This window comes from Nilaparvata lugens, chromosome 6, assembly GCF_014356525.2.
Source record: "Nilaparvata lugens isolate BPH chromosome 6, ASM1435652v1, whole genome shotgun sequence".
In the NCBI taxonomy this organism is placed as follows: Eukaryota; Metazoa; Arthropoda; class Insecta; order Hemiptera; family Delphacidae; genus Nilaparvata; species Nilaparvata lugens.
Genome location: NC_052509.1, coordinates 58,518,685 through 58,540,883, shown reverse-complemented (window position 1 = coordinate 58,540,883; position 22,199 = coordinate 58,518,685). Strand labels below are relative to the sequence as shown.

The 22,199-nt window shown below is 35.2% G+C and overlaps 1 protein-coding gene across 1 annotated transcript in view; it reads right to left on the bottom strand.

Moving 5' to 3' along the window:
- The window catches only part of LOC111059055 (discoidin domain-containing receptor 2), a 454,362-nt gene that overhangs the window by 270,975 nt on the left and 161,188 nt on the right, over window positions 1–22,199 (bottom strand). The window contains exon 2 of the mRNA XM_039431495.1: window positions 1,895–2,182. Coding sequence (XP_039287429.1) covers window positions 1,895–2,015 — 121 coding nt within the window. The 5' untranslated portion in view covers window positions 2,016–2,182. The remainder of the gene's footprint in view (window positions 1–1,894; window positions 2,183–22,199) is intronic.

Below are 22,199 nucleotides of genomic sequence, written 5' to 3'. Positions count from 1 at the left end.
TTTCTTGAATATTATCAGATCAGGTACCGTACACGTATACTCTTCTTTTGTGATCACCCATCCAAGTCCAGTCCTCTACCTTCGTGACGTCTCATTAGAAACAGTGATCATTATAAAGCTGTTGTCTTTCCTATTATCATATTATATATAGAATAATCGTAGCCTGAACCATGAATCGTTAGATTAATCCAGTTAGAAATAATATCGGGGAACCGAGCTTCGCTCGTTATTTTTATTTATTGATAAACAGAACATAATTCTCTAAAATGATCGTGTTTATATTCCACAGCTAGCGATACGTCAGCTTATGAATTTCGGGGATGCGATATTTTGATTTTCCACAGAATCACTTGCTCACTTTTTACTATCCACAGACGACGAAAGTCTCAGCATTTTCAGCCAAGAATTATCCCTTTAATGTCGTTCAGCGAGTTTTCCCAAGGATGAGACCTAGTGCAATCGAATTTTTATATCATAAACCTACTATGTTCCAGATTTCGTGAAAATCGTTAGAGCCGTTTTCGAGATCCCTTGAACATAAATAACCTGATATAAATATAAAAAACCAGATATAAAAATACAGAAATTGCTTGCTTAATATAATAGGATAGAGGTGAGTTGATATGGAATAATGTGTATGAAGGTATGAAATCTTCTAATAATATTCTGTAGCAAAATATATATTCAGTAGCTGTTATCTTTACCATTATCATATAATATAGAGCAATCATTGCCTGAACCATATACATTTCACCAACTATAACAAAATTCTGTACTCTGTAGTTGATCCTCTCTCTAAGTATATGTTGAGTAGTTTATACTGTAGTAGATTCTATAGAGGTGAGTTGATATGGAATGATGTGTGTAAATATATGAAATCTTCCAAGAATATCAAGTGGAAAAATATATTTTCAAGCATTTTAGTGGCAATAAATCTAGAAAATAGAAATTTATGTCCTGTTCCACTAAGCTCGGTCAAGGAATTTCTTGAATATTATCAGATCAGGTACCGTACACGTATACTCTTCTTTTGTGATCACCCATCCAAGTCCAGTCCTCTACCTTCGTGACGTCTCATTAGAAACAGTGATCATTATAAAGCTGTTGTCTTTCCTATTATATTATATATAGAATAATCGTAGCCTGAACCATGAATCGTTAGATTAATCCAGTTAGAAATAAATCGGGGAACCGAGCTTCGCTCGTTATTTTTATTTATTGATAAACAGAACATAATTCTCTAAAATGACCGTATTTATATTCCACAGCTAGCGATACGTCAGCTTATGAATTTCGGGGATGCGATATTTTGATTTTCCACAGAATCACTTGCTCACTTTTTACTATCCACAGACGACGAAAGTCTCAGCATTTTCAGCCAAGAATGAATTATCCCTTTAATGTCGTTCAGCGAGTTTTCCCAAGGATGAGACCTAGTGCAATCGAATTTTTATATCATAAACCTACTATGTTCCAGATTTCGTGAAAATCGTTAGAGCCGTTTTCGAGATCCCTTGAACATAAATAACCTGATATAAATATAAAAAACCAGATATAAAAATACAGAAATTGCTTGCTTAATATAATAGGATAGAGGTGAGTTGATATGGAATAATGTGTATGAAGGTATGAAATCTTCTAATAATATTCTGTAGCAAAATATATATTCAGTAGCTGTTATCTTTACCATTATCATATAATATAGAGCAATCATTGCCTGAACCATATACATTTCACCAACTATAACAAAATTCTGTACTCTGTAGCACAAAACTCATCGAAAAATAAATGAAATTGTGATGATTAACTGAAATAATGATTGGATGAGAATTTTTCATTCATGCAGATTACAATATACTATTCTTCACATGAATGTGATCATCGAGAAACTCACCAGCAGCTGACGTGACAAAGACCTGCAGCAAGATGAGAGTGAAAATGCAAAACGATTGGCTGCGACTCTTCAGCTGCAACATGTTGGGAGTCCATTGTCTGCGACTTGTCGGCTGCAACATATTGTGAAGCAGCTGATTCAGCAGCGATCAGGATGACGCCGCGCTCGCACGCGCAACACGCCACAAACGCGCACGCGCGCACTCGCGAAACATTCGCCCCTGCCCTTCTCTCTTCACCCTCTGTCACCACACCTCCCTCCACTAGTTGCCATGATGCTCGCACTCATCTGAAACATAAAATGTAATTATCAATAATTAGTAGAGCAAAAAAACTTTAATTAATTTTAGTAAACATTCATTAACTTTGAATAAAATTATTGAAGAAAGGATTTAACTTGTGAATCGCCATAAGTGAGCATTACAAATAATTATTACATGGATAAGTTGAAAATTCTTAGTAAAAAAGTATTGGATCCAGCTGGGTTTGAACCGGAGAAGTACAGTTCCATGTTTGCAACTGCGTAATCAACATAAGACACGAAAATGACAGCAAAAAAGTATTTATTGTTTTGTATTTTCATGTTCACTGGTTTCAAAATTATCAAATTCTCACTCATATTATCCATTTGATTCTGTTACTTATAGCTCTCTCTTCATATTTTTGTCGTTGTTCAACGGCATGACCAAATTGGGAGTTCTTGGGCGTGTCTACTCTCATCCAATGACAGAGCTCAACAATCATTGGACAACAGCTGATGACCAATCGTTGAGCATCACCCACATTATATATTCTGCTGCTGAATATCTGAGCTCACTAGATATTGATGTAGCAATAGAAACTATAATTTCAAATATTTCTACAATAATTAGTGATCTCGACAAGTCGTTTTCATTCAACATGGATTATCTAACACAAAATCACCTTCACGACAACACAATAATAATCTTTGTGATTGAAAACAGCATCTCCTACTTTCACAAGAGATACGTCGGAACAAATCATAGATAGAGCATCAAAACTCGAAAACATCATTTAATTCACAAAAACAGAACTTAGAACGCAGAAATGCATGTTTTTAATACTGACCCTTCAACAAAACCCCATTCAGTTTTTTAAACGTTCGTTATTATTTCTTGATGTTAAATATTACGTTGCTTGCAACTTATTGAAAATTATTCAACGTTCAAACGTTATTGCACTTCTGTCCCAATCCAACCGAATAGATTACATTATAAATAGTCGATAACTCCACTCCAAATAACATTCCACACATCTAAAAGCGAATGAAATGTTTCTAATACTGACCCCTTATGAAATGCTACTTATGTATCAAGAGCGTAATGCGCGACTTTATCGCTCGCGCAGAACAGTTATCACGCGACGCGAAGCGGAGCGTGATAATTGTGCAAGAGCGATAAAGAAGCATTACGCGCGAATTACATACATTTTTTCTACAACTGCCCAAACCTGTTAAATTACTTATATCGGCGGAGTTACAATTACCGACTTTTTAGGTTAAGATCTGACCTTTTGGTGAGCTGCTTACCATCAGCTGATTGGCGAGCGTAAAGAAACTCTTCTGCGCATGCGCGAATGATTTGCGAGCGTGAAGAAAATTTACTGCTCATGTGCGGATGGTTAGCGAGCAAGAAAGTAGATTCTCCTCAGAAATAAGCTGTTTTACGAGGAGAGTTGAGTATGTAAATTCTTTTTTACGCGCAGTTGTAGAAAAAACCCTATTCAGTATTTTAAACGTTCGTTATTGTTTTTCAACATTCAAAATTACGTTGCTTACAACTTATTGAACGTTCTTCAACGTTCAAACGTCTCTACTCAACCGGATACAGTAAAATGAAAATTGTCAATAGTTCCGCTCCAAATAACATTCTACACATCGACAAGAAAATGAAAAATAGAACTAATGATGAGAACTCGGAGACAGGTAGACCGGAGCGTGTGAGATCAGGCGACGAAAGGAGATATTTCTTCGCCGGCGTTGCTTTCCTCCAATTTCTTTCCAATTCCGCACTGGAACAGTGAGCGAGCGAGAGAGTTGTATGGGGAACAGTGACATAGAGACAAAGACAGTGTTATTTGTTTCTGGATGTAGTGTGGCAGAGACAGTGGTATTTGTTTCTAGATGTAGTTAGACAGAGACAGTCTCAGTGGGAGAGAAACAGGGTTTGTTTCTAGGTGTAGGTAGACGGAAGATGCATGCATAGCATAGAATAGGCAGTGAGATGAATCCTGTATGCAATGTACGTAGTCAGCCAATCGGGCGCAGTCAATGATATACGAGCGTTTTCCGGTCTCCAGAATCGACATTTGTTTGCTGATGACTTTCCCCTCTGCACATTCCTCACCTTCAAGCACTAGATAAAGGATGAGAATGTGAGGTATCACATTCATAACATCGTGCCTGAAGAATTGAAATGTGGAGTTTAGTGGAAAAATTAAGAGGTGTGAAGATGTAGATTCCATTCTTACTGGATTCTACCCTCAAGAGTATGTAATTATGTTGAACCCTGCACACACACACACATCGATTTTTCTCCGTACGATATTTTACCGTCCTTATGAATTACATCAGATTGACAAAAATAATCTGTTTAATCTCATGGAATTTATAAGGACGGCAAATAATATCGTACGAACGAATATAGATGTGTGTGTAGCTAGCCTAGGAGTATGTTTCTTAGTTATGTGATTTATGTAAGTTCTAATTAACTTACTTGATCGTCGGTAGGCTTATGAGGCAAGCTACACACATATCGATTTTTGTGCTAACGATTCTGTTTTGTCCTTATGAATTTGAACAGATAATTTCAAACAGATTATGTTTGTCAAGTTCGGTTTAATCTGAATTCATAAGGTCGGCAAAATATCCTTCCAACGGAAATCGTTGAGTGTGTAACTGGTTCAAGATGAGATAAGATAATGATATATGATGATCTGTAATACATGATATGCTTTATTTGGTAATATTCAACTTACCCTAACAATTCTATGAAATACGGTTTCGAATCAATCACATCCATTTGAGCTCAAGTTCATAAAGATTCTTCTTGATTTGGGATGCGTAGCTTCTAAGTTGTTAGGAAGTAGTTTGTAAATGCTGCTGGGGGAATGATTTGCCTGATTTCATACAATAATTATACTAGTGCAGGATCGAACAGCCCCCAAACTGCAATACTCGGTCATGCCTATTCTATTGATTTTCAAATTTGCAACTAAAAATAAATACAAGTATATCAGATTATGTAAATCGATAGAGCTTTATAGGTAACTCTGTAAAGATAGTGACCCAGTCAATTCTTGAGAAGTGATACTCAAGAGTATCCTTTATCAACACTTTACCTGAAAGAGAGAGAAAGTGTGAGAGAGTTAATATAATTTGTGAGAGAGAGCTAGAATGATAGAGAATGTTAAAATCGTGGCCTAAAAATGACGGACCAATGGAAGCAATCCACACCTCCCAGATCTTCATACTCTCTTCTGATTGGTGGATTGGAACGCCTACTGGTGTAGTTCTCAGTTCTGCAAGTAGGTGGCACCAGTTACCTGATTCTACCTGTACACAACATAACATTTCTGAGTCCAACTCCCGATTGCACGAGGGATACCTTGATTCAAACGTGAATAATTTTTTTGCGTAAAGCCTTCTTTCTCGAATTCCTGTCCATGCTTCTAATATCCTTAAAGTTTATTCTCAGAGAGAGATAAATAGGTTGAATCGTTTCGTTTGTCGGGGAAATTTGAAAATGCACATCGTATGAAAATGATATTCCTACTAACACATAGCTGAAGATAAACCCATCAGCATTTCTCCATTCACTAACATGCCAAGCTATCGATTGTCAATTGAAACTTTTGATATAAATTGACTTATCATCTCAAAGATTGTAATATGCAGTATTCATCACTAGACTTGAGACTTTCAATATAAATTGACTCATAATCTCAAAGTTTCCAATTATATCAATATGCAGTACTCATAATTTGATCTGAAACTTTCAATATACATTGACTTATCATCTCAAAGATTCCAATATGCAGTATTCATTATCCAATCTGGAATAGATCAAAGCGAGAGCGATCTGGAATTATTGCGAAGCCACGCGACATCAAATTAGAGATGATGAATTTATGAATCAGAAATTCACCAAGCTGATAAGCAATAATAATTTCGATTGAAGAACGCCGAAATGAATGTCAACTCCAGTGCGGGACAGAGTTAATAATCAAGCACAAAACAGTGTGGGTTTTATCCCACAGATCTTGTTTACTGGAGAGCCAGCCTTCAATTGCAACGACAATTTAGCTGGACTGATATTAATTGGAATAATAATTACTTCTGGATCGTTTTTAATGACTCAGTCTGTGATAGAAACAGCTAAATGAGGTTTTACCTGCAATGACATTCTAATTACAAAATTATTAATCAAGTTGGAGGCGGGCGCGGTTACCATAGTTTGTTAGCTGAAATGAGTCTGCAGCTTTTCGGAAATTGTGGTTTTGTATTTTAACAAATAAGCGGCTACAAATTAGTGTTTACGTGCTATCTATTTTGTTGCGTAATTAGGTTCAATTTTGAGAATTTCCTGAAGTGTTATAGATCTATAACATTATATAATGTCTGTTAATCAATTATTTCTGGAGTAAAATTAATACGATTTCACAAGGTTTTTCAAGTGTTTTTGTTTCAGGTGTGCTAATTGAAGTGTACTTTCCCAAACTGCTCCTCAACATAAACTGACTTTTCAAGAGAGAGGAGAGGAGTTAAGATAAAGGGGTTAATTCAATATCTACTATTTCTTAGGTAATATTACTTAGGTTAATCTTTCTTGGTTCATAATCGAGTTGGGAAAAAATGTGTTAATTCATTGTAGAAAAGAGTTACTAATTTCCAAACTTTACTCACTACTCGAGACATTTGAAAAATTAGAGATTGGAGTAAGCTATCTTGTCTATCTAGTATAGAATACTATACTAGTAGCTAACGTTGGATTCAATGGAGGCTTTCTCGAAATATGATGTTTAGGATTGAACCTTTCAATATAAATCACTGATTTGTTAGTTGAGAAGTTGATATTTTGGTAATCATTCATATTGAATGAAAAAACCTGCCTTGGTGGTGTAATAACCGAAACCAGTCTTTACAAGTATCAATAAATCTGTGGCCTTTTGACAATTTTTTAGTCTTTTTCATTCAATAAAATCACTGAATCAATCAACTATTTCATCATTCTAGAATTCAGAATACTAATATGAGACTATCATTTGCATTTTTATTATTACAATGCTCAATTCAAATGAGTTCCATATTTGCAAAGACCAAATTCTGTTACTTGTTCTCTTCTTCAATTCTTGGGCAAAAAAGCCTGTTTTTTCTTCTCCCACCGTTGTATCGTTTTTTCTAACGTAATAGATGGATAAATAGAAATTTTTGTTGCAAATATCCAAAGTTGAACCATAAATTCATCAGTAAGATTTTGATAGTCAAGTGATTACCATAATTTTCATCATTATCGTGGAATTCGACTTCGGAGTGAATAGGAATACTATCAATCTAAGTATAGGCTAAACTGGAAATGAAAAATACCGCTAAAACACTCATACACCACAACTAAACAAACATAAATTGTAAGCTCCAACGAAACAAACTCTCCAGCTTCGTATCAACAATCTACAACCTCAGATCCGAAAAGCTAGCTGCTACGTGACTTTTTTAATTTTTTCCGGGCTGGAAGGAAATGGGACCCCAGTTTATCGGATCAGGAAATCTGTAGGGATAGAATTTGATGGGTTGGAACACGATGTCACCTTCCCGGCAACCATCAATCCTGTAGGGGAATGAAAACTGGGAAAACTTGTGTGGTAATCTGGGAAAACATCGGATTAGGTGGCTTGTATATCCTGGCTGAGGTCTGGTTGTAGCAGAGGTTCACGGGGCACAAAGGAACGTGAGGAGAACGCCTCGAGTTCGCGGGTTAACTCCTCTTCTCCTCATTCCTCTCTTCCACTCTTCGTTCTTCTCCTCACTCCTATCTCCTCCCTCACTCCTTAACCACCCACCGAGTCTAATAATGAAATTCCAAAGCCGTGGTGACACTAGAGCACCGCAGCAACACAAACAGCCAGGCCTCTCCTGTTTGTCACTCGTGTGCTGGTAAAATTAAAATGCCTCAACCCTCCAACAGCGCCGTGAGGAGACAAAGTGAGCTGAGGACTACCTCAATGGCCTCAAATCGGAATCTGATCTTGTGAGCAGTTAATGTATCATGTGACAGTGGTTTATTATTCCAAGCTGGATCAAGATTTCTACACTAATCCACTACTGTCGTGTGCTCTGCTTTCTACTGGATAATATGTTGAAGTGCCGCAACACCTCTCAGGAATATTTTGGGAGTATTCGGATACTCTCTAATCTGAACAGTTCGCTGTTACACATATTTTTCAGTAGTCAATGAGACGGTTCAATGAAATGTTAATTTATATTATGACATTGATGTTCATGTTTGCGTTTCAAGCTGGATTCTAAGGGTCGATGTCAAACGAGGCAAACGACAGTCAAGACCAGCGACGGTAGAAACCTGCGACAGTTGAGACCTGCGACCGCAGATGACTCCTAAAAAAGAGTCCTCAGATGTCGCCTGCGTCAGGCGACAGTAGATGACTCTTCAATTTCCGTACAGGCCTGACAGTCAAGGCCTGGAAAACAGTCCTCTACTGTCGCAGGCCTCGAATGTCGTCGGTCTCGACTGTTGCGCCCCTGATTCTCATACATCAGTGGACAGTTCAATACTCCAGATTATATCCAAGAGTAGGACTATTCTCATTCAGCCCGGCTGAGCAAGTGTGAATGATCTTATTAGAACCTATTATAGCATTTTCACTGTTTACTTCCACTGTTGTGTACGAAATCATCTTCAAAGAGTGATATGAAACCATTCCAATGGAAATATTTCTACCAGTGGTTTAACTACTCTTAAGAGAAGAAGCTTTGAATCCTTACAATTTGTTTCATCAAAATCATGAAATTGCAGGTGCTGAAGGTTTCGAAAATAATTATTGTATTTGAATGGCATTTTCGAAGAACTTCTGGCAACCATTTGAGATATGCATTATAATATATGTATTTTACTTTACGTTTATGCACTACAAAGATGAATAGTATCAAAGTATGATCAACTAGTGAAGAATGGGAGAAGTTTGTTTTTATTCGATTACCTACTGTAAGAATATAGAGAACATTATCAAGAGAATTATTGAGCAATGGACCAGAATATGAACGCATATTTGCTCACTACATTCATGACGTACATTAATTATTCTGAAATTCATTTATTATATTGCTAAACAATATAATTTCTGTTTAACATATATAAGTAAAAATCAAATTTATTTTCATTATCCATGATAACAGGGTACAATAATTCAAATCATACAACAACGCTACATCTTCTACAACCAAATTATCATGTAGAAAACTTACAGTTAAACTTGAATAATTAATCATAATAACTAAATTTAACTGCTATATATCGTAGTTACAGAAAATACATCATTATTTTTCAATAAACTTTATTAAAACTGTCCTCAAAGGCAAAGCCTGTGTATGGAAGAGGGTCGTGAAGATGATTGGCTACCGTTGGATTGTCCTCATACCTGCTTATATAAGATTCTTGGGTGAATCAGATATTAATATCGGAGAAGATTCAAAGATTTAGGGATTCAAAGTATAAAAGATGTAACTATTTGAAGTTGAACTTGGACCTTCATTACAAGACATTTGCTTTATCTATACAATGAATGAATTATCTCTTCTATATTCGTTCTCCCAATCTCCTTTAACCAGTCATTAACAATTTTTCTATAAATTCAATATTTTTGAGTAGAAACTTACATTAATAACTATGTTTTCCTGTATTTCTCTCTTTCCCTTGAAGATTATCTCATTTAACTTGGAAATACGATAATTGAAAATGCCAGATTACCAAATTTGATTACGATCAAAGGAAATATCCATTGACTGAATAAGCTCTAACATTTATACAACTTCTCCTGTAGTCAATAAGAGACTCCAATATATGTTAATCCTCAATGTAACTATGATGGTCTAGTATTATCGTACTATACTATCGCCCATAGAAGTGAATGGACCATTCCATTTCAAAATACACTTCAGCCAGAGCTGTAATGCAGTATCATGAGTCGGAAACTCGTATATATATATACTGTTGAGAGCACAGATTTAGGCACAGCATACCGTAACTCAATCCAACAGCTCTAGGATGCAGTATATGTTCAGATGTGAATCTGTGATGCGCTACAAGCCATTCACACTTTTAATGAACACCCATTACTCTTTTATTACGTTGGGGCATAGCTGTGGGATTAGGTCACAGGAACCATCCAAGTCTCAGTGAGCAGTAATTGTTTATTTACAACAGGCCGGCCTGTAAGTGATTATAATAATAAAACAGGCTGCAACAGTGATAATTTCGTTACATTCGGCTTTTATTAGCAGTGTAAAAAGTGGAGCCTTTGTCGATGAGACTTGCCGGCCGCCGAATCGAAATTTACGTTGATACTCTAAAATAAGCCGATATTTTACAGGCCGAATCGGAAGTTTACGATTTTGTAGCGTAATTACTGGCCAGTAAACTTTACAAGTTTATGGATGCCGGTTATTATACTGCGATGCGAGTCCGCCTCAAGCGGGTATAAAAACACCATAATATGATCGAGTACTTGGAAATTTTCAAAAAAAAATTCTGGCATTCGTCAAATTCCGATGCACAAAACACAATATGTTGGAATTTTATTGATACTTTCAATAAAATTCCGGTACTCGAGATGTTACAAAAAGTAATCAAATCTATAGGCTCTTAATTTGTTCTAGTGGAAGAAAATGAAGGAATATCTAGGGAGTTCTATGAGTCGGCATAGCCTAAATAATATTTGAACTCAATGTAGGCCTACCACCACACAGAATCGACCATCTTCATGCTCCGTCATGATCATAAATCAGTTCCATTTTTCATTGAAATATGGAGCCTCTTATGGCTGCAAACAAGAAGAAGCCAGTGAAGAACGAATACAACAGAAACTTGAGAAATTAGTCGCATTTCTATCATCTCAGTATGAACACCACATTTACCTACTGTTGTTTGAAAAGATCTTTAGCAAATTTGCTCTGCTATCATCCGGTTATATTCCTGTATCTATTGCTTTCAGATGCTTCTTCAATCTTGCATTGAAATATGCATTCTTTCATGGCTGCAAACAAAAAAAGCCAGTGAAGAACAAATACAACAGAAACTTGAGAAATTAGTCGAATTTCTATTACCTCAGTATGAACAACACATTCACCTACTGTTGTTTGGAAAGATATATTGCAAATTTGATTTGCTATCATCCGGTCATTTCCTGTATCTATTGCTTCCAGATGCTTCTTCAATCTATAAATTTTTTTCAAAAAACGTCGCCAAATTTGGTAAGTCAACAGATCTCTTTACTCTCTCACACTCTCTGTCTCGTTTTCAACAGACTATGGAAAAATCTCTCTCGATCAGCTGCTACTTGAAGGATGGATAAATCCTTTTGAACCTCTGGTGAGTTTTCTTCTAGTTGAGTCCAGTTCTGAAAGAATGATTATATTACTAACATATTCCAAATTTCATCAGAATCATGGAGCCGTTTTTGAGGTCTGTCCGACATACAAACATAGCATATTATCTACAAACATACAAACAGATATTGCTTGCTTAATAGAATAGGTTATTGCTGAAAACATCATGAAGATTATCAAATTATGTTAAAATCGTGTGTTTGTGGTTATGACAAGTTATTGAGGTTAGATTAAGTACAATCATTGCAGATTTCAACACGAGGAATTGATGAAAATAATTCGAGAATCTTATCAAAATCAAAATTATGTTAGAATCGTGTGTTTGTGGCTATGACAAGTTATTTAGATTAAGCACAATCATTGCAGATTTTCACACGAGGAATTGATGAAAATAATCCGAGATTCTATTTATTTTCATGTGACGCCCAACGCTTGAAATAATACAAAATCTTTTCTTTAACGTATTCCTATCAATATAGTACCCATCATTATCATTATTATAGTGCGTACTAGCATCCTGACTGTAAGAGAGGTGGAGAAATTGATAAATATGAGTGATATACGCGGTTGGGATGAATTTCTCATGATAAACCATGACACGGGGAAGAAACGAAACGTAGGAATGAACGGTCGGTTACTGCCGAACGTGCTCGGAAAACACTTAAACGCCGGCTTGTAAGTGTGGTCTCCCCCAAAGTAGATAACATGTGTCATTCTTATTGGGGGAGAGATAGAGAAATATTCCAGGAATGATTCGTAAATTTGAGAGATGCCTTTGCAAGGCTCTCTGGCCAACTCTAGACGTAGGTTTTCGTTGGTGGCTGTAACTGACTGAAAAATTTAATCATTTTTCATTTTTTCACATTTTAATTTCAATAACTTCTGAAACATGCTCAAAAACATTTCACAATTCACATCATAATATTAATGTGGAGATTAGGAATTAAGAATGCCCTACTCCACAGGCCAATAGGCCGAAGGAGTATTGGTAGACCAAGGAAGAGGTGGACGGCGGAACAGGCTTGGAAAGCCTTATCCATGACGATGATGATGATGATGATGATGAGATTAGAAATTGTTGATAACATTAAACAGAGAAAATTTCTTCAAACCTCTATTTTAATTACAATATACATAATAATTCGTTATCGGAGAAATCTTAATTTTAAATAACTCGATGTGAACTTCAATAAATTCTATTACAAAGGAATACCGATATATATTGTTATCATTCATACCAATTGGAAAGGTATCGAATGATGGATATTAATCTATGTTCAAAATTTGATTTCGATTGGTCAAAACTTACGTGAGAAATTATACTGTAGAATACAGATGGGAATTACTGAGATATTGCAGTTATTGAAATGCTAATGAATTATTTTTATTATTAAACGAAAATCCAAATTGAATGCTGTAATTCACCCGAAGACTTCTGCTACTGCAAATATTGACAACAGGGTAAACAGCTAGATGGAAATTCGATAAGTGCTACTATTCAATAATTATCTGTCAGCCCGGGAATCGAACCCAGTACCTCATAATTGTCGGTCAGGAATGCTTACCCTTACACCAAACTGACAATCTCTGGATATACAAAAATAATTTCCCGGGCTGACAAGTAATTTTTGTATAGTAGCGCTCATCGAATTTCCATCTAGCTGTTTACCCTGTTGTCAATATTTGCAGTAGCAGAAGTCTTCGGGGTGAATTACAGCATTTAATTTGGATTTTCGTTCGATAATTATAATACTGTAGAATACTGGTATTCAAAGGGGAATGAAGTCCAAACTGAAACTATGCTTTGCTCGTTCCATATTATTTAAAAATAATCAAAGTGGAACAAGTCAAATAATTAAAATACATATTTTATTACTATCCACTCTTGTTGGGACCAAGTTTCCATCCAGATTATACTTGAAGAAGCAATACTAGCTTCCCATTGGTCAGAATCGGTAACTTTCACAAAATGGCTCATGTATTTCATCATCAACCAATGAGAAAGCGTTTTTGGAGTGGAGAATGTGCTGCATGGGACCATGATTGAATTCAGATTATTCTGGAAGAAGCAATTCTAGCTTCCTATTGGTCTGAGTTGGTAACACCCACAAAATGGGATCTGTATTTAATCAACAACCAATAAGATAGCGTTTTGGGAGTGGAGAGTGTTCTGCATTGAAATGGCGGCTTGCATTTGATTGGTCGAAGGCTGAAGATGTCACTCATGAGCTATTGTACTGATTTTGAAATCCGTAGCCTATAATAGTAATAGACTATAAAGCCCCATAGTTAACTCCACATGAGTGAATAGGTTAGGTCAGGCAGAATGGTGTTGAAGATACATGTTTGGAAAATTTTAATTTGATCGATGAATTCAATCAAAAGTAATCGTCGAACATACACACACAAAATACCACAAATAATGAACTTACGCTCAACGACTTTAAACTCCAGTCATCAGTAAGAACTAGCACGTTCAATGAGTGGAAACCTTTTTACTGAACATAGTACAGAAGATAATATCCTGTATTATGGAATTATCAATTGAATATGTCCTCAATTCCTCTATTTGCATAAGATGTTGAATTCAATATTATTCTCCTGATTTAATTCATTGTCAATGGATTGAAAAAACATGTTTTATCATCACAAGTTATGATTGTGGACCATTACAAGATAGATTTAATGTACCTATATTATTATGATTTGAAACTTAATTAGTGAACAATAGCACTATTTTTTCATAGAGGGAGAATACCCGCAATACTATCAAAGCTTTAATACAGGTGCTGTGCATCGTAAAACTATTAAGCTGGGTAACAAGCATTTATCTGCATCTAGGCTCTAGGCTGAGAACAACTAAAATAAGTCACGTTTATAATTCCACCGCCTACCAATCTAAATAAATAATGAGCCTGTAATTGAATTAGGCCTATGTTGAAAGCTCAGGTATCCGAAGGGAATATCTAGTTTGTTGTGTAGTTGATTTAGCCAGGGCACGCTGCATGTGAAAGCCCCAGGCTGTTTGCGTGCGTTTCTATTAGGCTAGCTGCTCCCTACCACTGTTCACGTCTAATTAACGCTTGTTACTGCTTGTCCATCCACATCCTGAATAAATTATGTATACATTTATCTGATTAGAGTTATGCTAATTGATTCCGAAACCACAGGAGCTAGTCAAGCTGAAGATCGGACAGGGAATCTGACATGGATCTACAACACATTAATCCACGGTTAGAGTCAGAACTGGTTATTGGACTTCTGAAGTGTGTGGAGATTTATTTATTTTTATCTATTTATTTATTTATTCATTCATAAATGGAGACAACGGGGGTCACCCTAAATCTGTCTCCTTTACATATCTGTACAATACAATATTGAGATTAGAAAAAAAGGAAAAAAATAGTTATAATATTATTGATAATAATAAGAAAAATATTAATAGGAAAATTAATGTATAAGAAAAAGAAGAAAATGAAAAAAAAATACAATAAGTACAAAAACTTGTAATCTAGTTGAGAAAGAGAAAAAAAACTTGATAAATGCAAGTTTATTAGATTCTGAATTTTAAAAGCATAAAAACAATGTTTCTCATCTCATTTGAAATATCTATTCAATCTATATGCTCAAGATTCAGGAGATAAGGTGTAATGACGACATTATAGAGCATGGAAGTTGACTAGCTTGTGAGACGTTTTAGAACAGCTAGTTGTTTTATTTTTATTCATTTATTATTTTACAAATTTGACTTTCTTGAAGTATTTTAAGCCTAGGTGATGATGATGGGATGGATGATAATACAATGAAGGTAGAGTTATGAATGAATAAAAATGATAGGTTATGCTATCCACTTGAATTGATTTGAATCCACTTTTCAGTCCAGAAGTAAATAAAATAGAAATTTTGGATTTGATTTGATTGAAAACCGAATATAATAGAATGATTACATTCTATAAACTCTTAGAACTTCAAATTGTAGAACATGCAGTACACACAGCAACACATATTATTCTTCATTCACTTCGGGTTAAACAGTTCTACAAGCTGTGAACACACAAGTTAGTCAAACTGAACTAATGGAAGTAATCATTAAAAATATAAAATAGACCTGCATTCACGATTAAAATATTGTGAATATTCCACACAGAGTCTGTATGGGTGTGGAAAATGAGATGTGTTGGATAAAATTATTGTATCTGAGGACTATGACGGAAATTAATGCAGAATTCACACGCACTTGTCTTTTCTCGTGACTGCAAATGTTGTGATAATATTGATAATTTCGAAACTGTATCTCTGTTGGCCTGCTCAAACTTTTTTAGTCTCAACTAAATGTTCAAAAGATACTGAGTATTCAGTTTACCAGTGATTGATGATGGTACGACAACCGAAAGCGGTTTCTTGATTTTTCATAAGTGTGTGATTGGACAATATCTAGTCTTGAGATCCATTTTCTCCAATGAATGAATACTGCTTATCACGTGTGAACTAATCATGTACTTCAATTCATGAGAAGAATCAATTGACTTAGCTCAATTCTTTACCTTCCGGTAGTCGCACCCTTCTCAATCACACGAGCAGTCGTGTGTTGTATTTTGTACAACATCCAATTTTCCAATTGTTATGTACTCTGTTTACTGTCAAAACATATGAATTTATTGTATAATTTCTTTTTCCATCTTCTTGGATTATTCTACGCCTATGAACATTTGGATAATTACCATTTCATAGCCCAATAAGGTACATCAAGCAAAGCCAATAACAAATTCTGTGTTATTGGTTCGTTTACAGTCCCCATATACAGTATTTCCCTATCTTATGCACAGTGCGACTCATGCACTGTTGCGACTAAAGGGCACCTAAAGACTGAACCATTGCTCGATTGATACTGCAACTCAGTGGAATGATGGGGGGGGGAAGTTTCGGAATGCATAGGTAACTCATTCACTGACTCCACCCCATTCAATAGTTTTGTGCAGCAAAAAAACTGACACTGTTGTACTTTTTACAACAGCGCGACTGCCGGAAGGTTAATGAATTGTTGTGGTATTCAACAATAAATGTGATAGAACATCAATGACTCAATCATTCTTCACACACTCAGTTCCGGCCTCTAGAACAATTGATAAATCGGAGGTATCTATGTTGATCCTATAAATGCCCAATCTTCAATAATCTATTGGAATAAATAAGTGTCTTAGAAACCGGGCCTCAGTCTGCAGATTGAACTTATCATCATTAGACTGCTAATTCATAGAAATAAAAACAACAAGAGCAACTCGAAAGTCTCAAAGTTCAGGGAGCGATAAGACTTTTTTCAGTGAAGACCGTTGACAAGCCAGCTCCTCTGGCAATGAGAGACGTGCATTTTTGTACGCTCCTCGTCTCCACAAAAGAATCATAAATACCCAGGGTTAAAAAAACATCCACAATTTCTCTCTCAGGCTCCCTTGAGGCGTATGTATGATTATGAGCCCAATTACCCGCTAACATGGGCCACATTGGGCCCGCCTTTATCTTGTCGAAAGTAAATTCAACCACCGTGAACCTAACCCAAACAATTTGCGTCGTCTACAACATTGTATCTTCCTCATCCTCTTCCTCATCTTCTTCCTCATCCTCTTCCTCATCTTCTTCCTCATCCTCTTCCTCATCTTCTTCCTCATCCTCTTCCTCTTCCTCTTCCTCATCCTTCCTTCATCCTCTTCCACATCCTCTCTTCATCCTCCTCCTCGTCCTCTTCTTCATCCTCTTCCTCAACCTCATCCTATTCCCCATCCTCCTCCTTATCCTTCCCTCATCCTCTTTCACATCCTCTCTTCATCCTCCTCCTCGTCCTCTCCCTCAACCTCATCCTCTTCCTCTTCCTCATCCTCATCCTTTTCCTTATCCAATCTGCCTCATATGCTCACTGATTCTATTTTCTGTGCACTTCTATCCAATAAATCATTATGCCCTTGTCCCAGCATCACATTTATGTATATAAAACAATGTGGCAGTCTGTTTATTGAGCTAACTTCCCTCCCAAATTCGAAGAACTGAGATTCCCGTCATGTTCCCGAGAAATACATCAGGTTTTCAATTTGATGTCAGATTGTATCTTTATTATAAGGCATGTGTGCCTTATTCTTTAGGATAGAAGAGATGTATAAGAATCTGAAGGAAAAGGACGTAAGTGGAAGAAATGTGTTGATACTGAGGTTTAATAACAAACTTTCCATTCTGCTATAATGGAAACAAGAATATTGTTTCATAATCAAGCTATTAAAAGTGTAGAATCAGAGTGTACTTTTCTGTGAGAAATAGCTTCTTATTTGAATATATAAGGTTGAACCAATGAGTCTCACCATCACAACAATATTGTTACTAATTTATTCCATTATTATTCTAATTTCTACAAGAAAGCACTGGATGGGAGAGAAAAACAAAGGACACTCCTTGTACTATTTCTCTCCCAAATTTAGATAATATTTTAAAAGTCCGAAATGAGGTTATGATTCCACTTTTCTGAAATTTAGTTCTTTTTCACTCAAAAACAACAGAAAAAATGGAAATAGAATAGCTTATTAGTGTCTAACTACGTGCTATAAAAAGTATAAAAACGAATTATAGAGATCTTCCATTAGTATCAACATACATTTATCATTAACGTGTAATTTTGTGTCCATACACAGGTATCAATAGTTATATTTAGCAAAACGTGTCTTGATTCGGTCATTATGACTTCATTCATTTTATGAAATATTTGAAATACTTGGGTGTGTGTAGTCTCGGCCAATGACAGTCGAGCTCAACGTTCATTTGTCAACAGTTAATAGCCAATGGCAGGGCTTCCCTTATACTTATATATTCTGCTTCTAGAATTCTATCGGTAACAATCGGAACTAGGTTCAGTGAATTATTGAGGACCGAATTCAGCTGAACAAATACTTGGTTTGAGCGCCAGTTAATTTTAAATAAACAAAAAATCATATTACAAAACAAATTCAAAATCATCTGAGTTAGAACCAACTGCCGTTCAAACCTAGTTCTCGTTTTTGGCGGATTTGATTTTTAAGTAGATAAATATCTGTGTAATCCAAGGTACCTAGAATAGTATTTGGGTGTATTTTCGGTACATTGGTGTAATCTGTTTTATGATGAGTACCTGTCTCAACATCATCTCAACTAAAATACAGAATTCATTCAGGAAAATTTGCTTTGAAATTTCTTGTTTGAAAAGGACTAAAAGTCTTTGTTTTTCATTTATTTCATCAATCTTGATGAAGAGAGTGTCTAAATATACTAGGAATTAGAACATTGGAGAGGAAAATTACGAGGAATTCACCCAACTCTAATCAATTTCAATAATTTTATTGCTATTGTTATTATAGGATTTTTTGAGCAGCAAGCCTGAGTAAAGAATAAAAAGAGATTGAGTATTTTCAATATCTCAGCTCTATTTATGAAATGGATCTGCAAAACTTAGCAAATAACTCATTATTCATATAATATTGAATAGCTCCTCATAATATCCAGAACAGTAGAGTTGAAAAGCTTTTATCAAGTATTTTCAATATCTCAGCTCTATTTATGGAATGGATCTGCAAAACTTCTCATATAACTGATAATCCATATAATATTGAATAGCCTAGCTCCTTATAATATCCAAAAAAGTGGAGTTGAAACCCTTTTCTATCCAGTTTGATTTTAAACGTCACACATATCAAAATATGCCATCTTAGAAGAGATTATATACATATTTGTTCCAAGACAATCAATCATCCCTTGGCTCGTATTGAGAGCTGCCTGATACTCAGTAATAATATATCTGGAAAGTGAACAAGAGAAATAAATTTGAAAGCATCGTACCATTCATCATTTATCATAAAGTAGCGGAAGTTCGAGTAGGCCTACTTTGGTACGCCCACCTAAGTGAAAGTCCCATTGTCAGTTCGATATGGAAGAGTACAAATACCTCCAAGTATTCTTTTCTCGAGAAAGAACTTGAAAGAAAGATGAATTCGAATATTCACACATCAGAAAAGGTAGAAAGAAGTGCCTTTCGATCGCATCGCATCACCGAGTGCTCTTGTTTCTTTTTTCTCTCTCATTTTCATCTTTTCTCTTTGGCTATGATTGATGTATGGGAGTTCATATCGTCACTATTTTCAGGCTTTTTGAGATGGGTTCAATTTTCCCTGAACGCATTTCTATGAGAAAGTTCCATAAATATTCCCCACTTCCCTGATCCCTTTGGTCGACGATTCTTCCTGAAGTGGAATGATAACTTTTAGAATTTGTCAATATGATTGAAGGTTGAATATATTTGTCCCTCCAGATAAAACTCTAAATATAGAATAGGAAGTAGACTTTTTCATCATGAAATCCTTAGTCGAAACGTCTCATTGATGAATTTGTGAAATAATAGTAGTTTACTACATATCTCCTCAATTTGAGACTGATGATCGAACACGACCATTAGAGCTCATGATTTCATAAAATTCCGTATGACAATAATTGTTTGAATAGAAACCAAATTACGTTACTTTATACTTATTAAATATATATATGTAATGTTCTATGAAAGATTTGGTTCTTTTCTTTAGATAAAAAAATATTCTCTTTTCCTTGGAAATTCATTGACTTGAGAAAATATACAGAGTGACCCACAAAAGGTGTGACAGATGAAGACCATAGAATCCTCCTGTCATATTCAATAAAAAATGTGAAGTAACATTTTCTCATATCGACCTTAGTTTTCAAGATATATAGCTTTTTCGATATTTTTTAAAACGTCAATTACTAGAAAACCATCAGTCGAAATCTGATTTAATGATATGATTGGAAAGATGAAGAAATTTTCAATGAGGTGCATTAAATTTTTTTCTATGTTTTACGTCTTTGAACTTTTAATAAGCGCTTAAAGTGAAAATGTTAATTTGTCGAGTTCAAATGTGAATTATATTTCAAACAGTTTGAACGCTCATAAAAAGTTCATAAACCTCAAACAAAGTGAAAATCTGTATGAATCTTATTAGAAATTACTTCCTCTTCCCAATCATATCCTTAGAATTAGATTTTGACTAATATTTTCTAGTTAATGACGTTTTTGAAAAATATTGAAAAATTGATCTGTCGAGAATCAAGGTCGATGTAAATTTTTTTTAAATTTTTGTTGCAAATTTCATGTTGAATTTATGGTCTTCGGCTGTTACACTTTTCGTGGGACACTCTGTCTACATCCAGAAGAAAAGTTGAAAGACTATGAATGAAAATTATAAGAACCTGACTCTATGCTGACATCCATTGTCAATTATCTAATTATAGTAATTTTCATCAATCACGATGTGCAAAGAAATCACAATAAGTTACTGGAAAACAGAAAGATATTTTCACATTTTAAACGGATGGGATCTTTACCTGTTTATAAACGGATCACTTTCGTCATTGGCTGAGTGATGGATCTAAAGATGTGAGACTGAATTATGCAGAATAAAGTTGGAACGGAGACGTTCCATTCTTGAGGGAATATTTTCCGAGTTATAGTCTGCGATTTGAATTTTCCTAAGCAGTTTCCTTTTGAATTGTTGAACGACTCAGGTGAATTGTTCAACTTTTTAATATGGAAAGTTGTTCAGCTCGATTTACAAGTAGATTTTGTTGAAGAAAAGTTGGTAGAGATGCACTGCACTCCTCGAAGGCTATACTCTCACTAGTTGGCAATATTGCGCTGTCTTTTCTAGCAACAACAATACTTCGGCGTCTTCTCATCGTCCTCATAAAACTTGGCAACTTCGAAATCTCTCATAATGATTCGAATTGTAACACAATATCAAGTTTATGGATCCTGATTTCAGAGTTTCCTGAGGGCGCCTTATAATAAGCACTTCGAATCCCTAGACAATTTTTACTTCAGATTAACAATCATTCCTCAATATTTAATCACGTGAACTTGTATATTATATTTCTCGAACAATAATTAATGAGTGATCTCTAACATTTTCTTCAGAGCTTGTCATGATTAGTTGATGATGATACAACAATGATTAAAATTGCGTTTTTGAAGTACGCAGCTGGAACATTTCTTGTTGTCTCTGTTAATATTCGTTTATTCACTCAAAAAGACAAAATACAACGTTAACTTGAGTAAACTTGATGCCATTTGGCCAGATCAAGTACTTACTATTATTTCTAAATCCCATGGTAACATTTCAATCAAACATATGATTTCTCGATACATTACAGTCTCTATCTTCTTCGTGATTTTTTCTTAAGTTCAAATGATTTATTCATGTGATGAGTAACATTATTTAGTGGTAATTTCTTGTGAAGACAACTACATTTTGACACTGTACAATTATTGGATAAATTGAAATTATGCTAGAATATTTGTGTGTGAATTCGATGAAAAAATCATATTTTCTCAATATTATTGTTTTCAAAAGTATCACCTTCCATGTGAGAAAAATGAATGAGAATCTGAAGCTCCATAAGAAAACTCAATTGTCAAATATCCACATTACTTAGGTGCAGTGAGATTCCTTTATTGCAATAATTCTGTAGTTTCTAGTTTCTAGTCTGGTCCGAAGTGAGATATGAAAACACTAATAAGGAATAGAAATCTTCGATTTACTACCATTTTCAATAAATCATAGTATGTTAATATCTGAGAATACTCGATATTGTT